At 37.1% G+C, this 8,004-nt stretch overlaps 1 protein-coding gene across 3 annotated transcripts; it reads right to left on the bottom strand.

Moving 5' to 3' along the window:
• Positions 1–712: 712 nt before the first annotated feature.
• On the bottom strand, positions 713–1,845 carry Smp_034420.1 (the record flags this gene model as incomplete). Of its 3 annotated transcripts, none has more annotated exons than XM_018795521.1 (4): positions 713–1,344; positions 1,385–1,440; positions 1,481–1,556; positions 1,593–1,808. In XM_018795521.1, the coding sequence occupies 4 exons, from the start codon at positions 1,806–1,808 to the stop codon at positions 1,246–1,248; spliced, it is 447 nt and encodes a 148-aa protein (XP_018649825.1). The 3 variants fall into 3 exon arrangements, with proteins under 3 accessions (XP_018649825.1, XP_018649826.1, XP_018649824.1); XM_018795519.1 differs by having other exon boundaries at positions 1,246–1,344; positions 1,481–1,547; XM_018795522.1 differs by having other exon boundaries at positions 713–1,440; positions 1,593–1,845.
• Between the last annotated feature and the right edge of the window lie 6,159 nt (positions 1,846–8,004).

The following is an 8,004-nucleotide window of genomic DNA, read 5'->3' on the forward strand; positions in this document are numbered from 1 at the left end:
ACATGGCATCAGTGCTTGAAGTCACTAACTTCTAGTCTGAGCCATGTTGGTAGATGCAGACTACCTGGTTGGGGTCCGCGTGACTATCGTAACCAATGGTTGGAGACTCTAGGTGACATGGCTCAAAATCGATCACAATGGCGTATGTGTATACACTCTTTATGTACCCTTAGACCTTGAGATTAAGATTGCTTCATAACTGTTTCCTTCCGATACTATATCCTTATATACAACCTTTCTTTATATACTACCACCACTAAATTAATTACTTCTATGAATCTGGTGTTCATCTTGTTGTGTTAACGAGGTATGGCAACTTGGACCGATGCATATATGTGCCTGGTCCTACGTTGTCGCTGACTGACTGATTTATAAGCTAACATTTTCGAAAATAATATTCAGTAGAAATGAATCTAAAATACAAGAGTAAGGCATGATCAAAAGACATAGAATAATAGTGACACAGTATACTACAGGATGAGTCATTTCTTATCTCATTTATATTACTTGCACAAAACATCAGGAAAATCAAAAGAACCCAAAGTTATGTAAGTTTTGAATTTAAGGCTGAATTAAAAAGTAGGTTTAGTAAATTTACATATCCTTTAAGATTATGAGGTAGATTTTTCACACTTATTATTTTTCTTGGAAATCAGATGAGCTTTGATTACATGCCAAACTAATAAGACAATATTAAAACCAAATTATGGCATTTGAATATGAAAAAGCCTTTATTAACCGAATACAAATGAAGCACAGTAAAATCTAGTTTTGGGTTTATCATTTAATAGTAAAAGACGTTTTCACGGTTTAAAACAAGTACAACTACAATACCGAAATTTAAATGAAATTCCATGTATGAATAATTTATAAGAGTAGCTTAGATAAACTGATAAAAGTATAGTTTTTAGATGCTATAGATATGGATTGTTTATCTGTAGCCGCCAAATACGAAGTTAGAAGTAAACTACCGGCAAAATATAAGCCTTATGAGATCATATTTACGAGACTAGAATATACTTATGCAAACAAAACCACATGCGACTATTAGGCTCGATGATGAATCACCAGAAGTGAAGAGTATGAAGTTAGGTTGCTTCCTCTGAAATCAAATCTAACTAAATAATGAATCAAATATACGAGTGGAGAATGAAGTAAACTTTGCGGTATACGAGTAAGCAAAAAATTAAATTGTAGATACTCGCTGTTGCATGAAATACTGGTACAACATAATACGAGATCAGATCAACTTGTATCGTTGGAACACCTAACTATTCTTATTATTTTAGAGAAATCAGATTGAAGCCACGGTCTATCCCATAGAGTTACTTTGCAAATCTTACTCTGAATAGAAAATAAACAGCATTAACATAAATAGTCATACCTCTCCATCAGTTAAGTCACAAGAATCCCGATTAGGAAAATAAGTATCCAAAACATCTAAAATGCGCATATTAGTAAAATGTCTTAGTTATCTTACGAATGTTGTTGTTGGCCGTTGTGCACGATGTAGGGGAAAACTTAACGAAAAATGTATAAAAAATCCCCTGAACAACCTGTTAAAACGGTAACTTATAAAGGCAGAACCTCACCTGTGAGGTCACATTTACCAACTTAGTTATGACATGAAGACTGCTGTTGCCATACTCAGAGTTGAATTTATGGGCTACCTTGGCCAACTCATGACCGAATTTTTCTATGGTCGCGTTGTTCAGCTGCAGTTTCCTGGGTGCCCCAGGCATCCCTACATTTCCTGAAGTAAGCAATACAAAAGAAGATACTACAAAAAGGTAGCAAACAGGACCCATTCGTTAACACAACAGCGATGGCCTTCACTGTTTTTAATTAGCGGCTTTTGTTTCAGTCCTCAGTGGTCGGTTTTAAGAATGGGTCGAGGAGCCTATGTTTATTATTTCAGCTCGTGTCACAGTGAAGGTGTAGTATTTTTGCTAACTGATGACTTGTTTGAACATGATTGCGCGCTTAGTATGAGTTCCAAACATAACACGTTCAGTTGTGTTCTTGTATTTCTAATTGCCATATATTGCATTATTTCGGGAGTTCTTAGTCAGCACATTAATCCGAATACTTATAATTAACACAGAAGGTTCATCCCTCCTTAAAATATTGACTAATGAGACTGGAATTATTTGTTCGGGTAGGGCTTTTCAGTCATTGATCACTCGATGAGAAAAACGTAATCCCGTTATGAGTTTATTAGTTCGCAGTTTTTGAACATTCTTGATGTAGCCTTAGAGATGATTAGTTCCGCAGAGAGCAGAATGATATGACATCCAAACACCCAAATCGTTATTAAAGATACGAACTACCAATACAAAGTCACCTCGCGTTCCATGGTAAGTGGAAAAGTTAAGAATGTTTTAAGCGCTGAACATTTAAGTGTGTCAGCATCCTTGATAAGATATATATGATCTGCTTGGATTCAGTACTCCAAGTGTGTTCTCACATAGGTGGGGTGTAAGATTCAAAACATATCTTCTTCAAAGCATGTGTATGCTTATCGAAGTGATCGTAACGCTTGAAAACCTTTGGCGATTGCTCTAGTACTTATGATTATTATTAATAGCTTTGTTCAATATCATTGTTCTGATACAATATAGAGTTCTCAGAACAAGGCATTTCAACAAAGTTTATTTTACAGGAAAAGAAACATATGAAAGAAACTAATAACTGAATAAATATACATAAGCTATCTGGAATTGAGTGGAAGTTTTTTTGAGATTTGAGTCTGTACAACCTTTTGAATTAAGAAGTTTGGGAATACTATTTGTTGACTAGGTCAACTCTAACAACCTGTTCATCACATAGTATGTTGGCTAGATAAGGTATTGTAGAACGTATATACTTTTGCCTGCGGGCAAGAGATATACAAGGATAGAGATACTAATGAAGTGGATACTTAGTATTTGACGAGTTAGCAACTCTCAGAATTTCGCAAAACTTTAGATTTCTATGTATAACCATATTATTAATAACCATGGAAGATTCACAGCACACATTGCTAACTGCCTTTAGCGCTCTCCGTAATACAATAAAGTCGCTTCTCAAAAATCCGTTAAAAGCAATGGAGAGCAGTGAAAAATAATAAGTAATATGCGACGATTGACAGATTTTAAGAGTAAGTGTCAAGCAATCTTAAAAAGCATGCAGCCTCTGTTTGTAGTAAGTCAGTCGGAAAATTCTACGACAATAACAAAGCATGAGTAGACCAAGAGAGATCAGAAGAAAAACTCACACCGGAGTAAACGACCATTGAAACTATGTTTATCAAGGAATCTGTGTGAGGTTGTTTGAAAAGGTTTCGTTAAATATATTATTCCTAAACATTGGAACGAGTTAAGTGAATGGAGACATTCAGACATTAGTTTCAATAGAAATAAGAACACAACGGCTCTTCAAACCTACGGACATAGGAAGCATTACGTCGGATGACTGACGTACAAATGACTTATTTAGGTCAAAAGTATTCACCTGGTTATCGCTTCCAGTGTGCTTCTCGCTTGTATCTTCTTTAAATGTTTCCCAAATACTTTGAGAGTTTTTGCAAAATAATAATTTTCGAGAAAACATCAAGTACAGAAGTCTAATCTTTAAGTTTATTAAGCCACTTAGCTTTAGAACTTCGATGGCGTTTTTCTCCTTGTACATTCTTTCTTTATCCACCGAAATCGTTTTATTTGTAGAGATGTGAGTCATTTATACTTAAAAATTGTTTTTACTTCGTCCACAAACATCGAAACAGAAGTTAAGATAACAAATAATAACATCAACGGTGTTTTCAAGTGAGTCATGTGTGAATAATCCCCAGTTATTCGTACAAAATACGTCCTCCAGATTTCGGATATTTTCTTATGAATGATTCCTGTATTCGACTTTCTTTGTCTAGTGTAAGGTTGTACTCTTTCCATGCTTTCCATATACTTTAAATAGAGCACGAGTTATACAGTAATCCGAGCTAGACAATGAAGCACCTTTACGAGTTACATATACACCCACATCATTAATGAGAACAAAGTCTAAGTGGGCATCCAAATCAGTGGAACCTAGTGATAAAAAAGCCACAGTCAGATGAAATAAAATCAATACATATAATTGGAAAATGAAGTTTTGAAATCAGTAACGGCTAATTCAACGATTTCATCAGCTATGCATAGTGCAGGTGATGTGAAGTCTGGGGCCACGTAGATGTTGGTGACACAAACATAATTGTATTTATCCAAGCTTTAAACATGCCACAGTAGATCGATAACAGTTCACATTTACAAATGTAACTAAACTGACCCCCACACCTTTTCTTATTGCTTGGGCGATCCCAACGGTAGATATTGAAATCATGCAGTGATACTGAGCAGTCATTCGTTAGATCATTTAACTGAGATTCTTAGATTGTGATTACACTACAATTACGATGCATGTCTTGAATAAGAAAAATTAATTATAGTTTACCTTGGAAGTTAGATTGTGACAGTTCAGGAATCGACCTTTGATTATCGTTCATATTTTCAATACATATTTTTAGTCACCACGTTGTCTCTGACTGTTCTTTTTTGTGCCTTAAAAGGTGATAGTTCATAAACGTTTCAGATATGCACCTGAATTGGTCATGCGATTAATCGACATGATAATGAGTCAAAACAAATTTACGGTTGCTAGGCGCTGAATTTAGGTACAGCACGTTCGGTAGGGAACTCCTAGCTATGTATTGTGCTGTACGACATTTCCAACATTCCATCAAAGGAACAGAATTCACGCTTTTTACCGATCATAAACCTCTTACCTTCTCTTTAAGCTCATCCTCAGACAGGTACTCACCGCGAGAGTCTCGAAAACTGGACTGCATTTCTCAGTTTACTTCAGACACACAACACATATCTGGGGCAAACAATGTAGTTGCAGACGCTTTGTCTCGTATTAGTTCCTTGAACAGTTTCCAAGGACTCGACCTTCCTAAACTCGCTCAGCTTCAAAAAGAAGACACTGATCTTCAGCACAAGTTATCCTCGACAACTATTAAAATAAGTATTAAGCAGATGGGAACAGGTAAGGAAATCACACTCTCGCAAATAATCTAAAACAGGGATCGCCCAATCGTACCAAAACATTATCGACGCAACGTCTTCAATACGTTGCACAATCTTTCTCATCCAGGTGTTCGTGCATCCATCAAGCTTATAGCCGAACGGTTTCGCTGGCCTGAATATGAATAAAGACATGAGGGATTGGGCATGCTCCTGTGTAAGCTGCCAAAAATCTAAGGTGATTAGACACAACAAATGTCCCTTAGGCTCTTTCAAAACCCCTGACGCTCGTTTCGACCATGTTCATGTGGATTTGTTAGGACCCTTACCAGATTCAAATGGATACTCATATCTCTTAACATGCGTAGACCGTTTCACTCGATGGCCAGAAGCAGTACCTATCAAAGACAATACTGATGAAACAGTGGCTCGCGCTTTCGTGGCTGCCCTTTAACCATCACTACAGACCGCGGACGCCAGTTCAAATTAGGACTTTTCCGTTGTCTAACCACACTATCAGGAATCATTCGTTTGCGAACGACCGCCTACCACCCACAAGCAAACGGGTTGGTAGAACGTTTTCACCGACAACTTAAAGATTCACTATCAGCTACAAACGTTTCACAGTGGACAGACGCTCTTCCACTCGTCTTACTAGGTATCCGCAATGCAGTGAAAGCTGACATTGGATACATTGCATCTCAACTCGTTTATGGAACGGCACTCCGACTTCCAGGAGAATTCGTGGATCCTTCGATGAAGTTCATAAAGAACCGAGATCTCGACTGTATTTTATTTTACAGTTACTATATTGTATTTCATGGCTCTTTATAGTAAGGAAAGACGACCAGACGCTGCTAAAAAATATAGCAAACTATCAGAAGAGTGTTTACCAACGACAAACTCGTTGGGTTTAAACTTCTGGCTGACCACGTCGTAGGGTTATCACTTCCTCACTAGGAAGGAGTGATCTGTGACTGTAAATAATTCCCCAAAATCAATAGCTCATTAAGTGTTCTACATTGGATGATGACCACATTGTTTCAAGTGGATTTGTTTAGCTGAAGGCGTTCGGACATGCGTCTGCACCAGATCACGTTACAGCACAGCGTGGGAAACATCTCCTACTATCATTAGCCAGATTAAATCAACCGCTTCTCGATATATTGACAACGCATCAAATATTTCTTTCCAACCTCTTCGCTTCTGACTTCTGATTTTAACTGAGTGAGGCACAATTCGATTATAGAAGGTGTTACTGGTTAATAGTTGTCAAACTACAATACTGGTGGTATCTTCAGACCAAACCCTCAATGAAATAAAAAACTGAAGAAGTCAAACCAAAACTTTACCTCCGATAGCAAGGATGAAGGATTACTTGGATAAAAAATATTTATAGAAGATACCCACAAACAAACACACACATGCAAACCCATACACGAAAAGACCTGACAACTCTCTATATATGGGTGAGTTATGAATCTTGCGAGGAAGGTACAGAGACCTGCTATGAAGACGATCAGTAATCAGAAGGTCGGACATTATGAATATCGATTTCTGCACCCGGGATGACATTTTCTTGGTTATGGGAGAACACAACAACCTAATGGTGGCGACCATCAAAATTTAAGTACATTACATCATCCAAACAGAAGGTACTGCACGGAGCATCCATATTTCACTATTGAGTTAACTCAAAAAGAAGTGAAAACCACAGGGCTTCATGAGGCTTGACCTTAATCTGTTCACATTATCTGTGTAAACTATTTGTTAACTCGTTCTGGTCTTTATCTCTTCTAAGCTTGTCTGTATCGTAAGGTATTAGTTTTCATCCTGCAACGAACCAACCCCCCTCCCTACTAGTGTGATACCTGCTAGTTCTAATAATCACTACTCCAGAGTAAGTGCTCTCGTATGGCTAACAGTAGAATTACTGTGCTCCTTTTTGTTTGTGGAGCCCCAACGAAAATTTCCGAGGGTATGACCACAGATATTGAAAAAGTGGTAATTGGTTTGTGTCATCGAAATGTTTATTCGATTTCTCAAGGTATACATTTTCTTTTAATCCAAATATGTATAAATGTAGCAATTGGGGAAGCCATTTGTCTCTAGGTGCAATCAAAGCCCGTTGCTCTTAAGAAGTTAATCACGGAACAAATTATTGGCTTTAATATCCACTTTAAAACAATAAAACTAGTCAATGATATAATTTTTAAAGTAATTAATATTGTTGTGTAACAGGCGAGTTAGAGAAGCATGAAGACGGAAGGTGTGGAAAATTATTCACTAATGTGTGTGGAGGTATGAACAGCATATTTAACCATGGTTGTTTTAGTGTTATTTCTCTCACATGATCAAGAGATATTAACTCTAAATTAACTGTCTAATTCATTAGAGTTGATGCAACTGAGTGACTAAACTACTTACAATTGACAGTATCAAAGATCGTGAAATGTTCCGTTTCATGAAAAATAGGGCATACAAAAATCAGTCTGTTTACGCTAGCTCGACTCAAGATACTGGATTTTTCAATCATTTACACATATTTGTCATGTCCTCAACTTTCACCCACATTCAGATTTATGCTTGTTGTTCTAACTACTTTCTTGTGATCATATTATGGTCGACAAACCAAATGTTACATGGTGTCAGAGCATCTAACTTAACCAACCCCATTGTCTTGAGACTGACGCGTCTACCTTTCATAAAAATACTTCGACTGCCAAGTACTTGGCCGGTTCAAGAGAACGTTTCAGGCCATATGACTGTCAACCATTTTTGAATTTCTCCGAAAGCTCCCGAGATTCTGTTCTCATGGTATAAACCTAGATCAGAAAAAATGAAGATATTGGGTATTGAAAGCCGCAACTATTGTGTTTTGCGTTACGAGAGGCACTTAAGTCTGTTAGTTTGGTATATCTGTTTAAAAGATTAGGATGTTTTTTTGTTTTAACATCTCAGGTAT

The sequence above is a fragment of the Schistosoma mansoni genome, chromosome 2 (genome assembly GCF_000237925.1).
Source record: "Schistosoma mansoni strain Puerto Rico chromosome 2, complete genome".
NCBI classification, from domain to species: domain Eukaryota; kingdom Metazoa; phylum Platyhelminthes; class Trematoda; order Strigeidida; family Schistosomatidae; genus Schistosoma; species Schistosoma mansoni.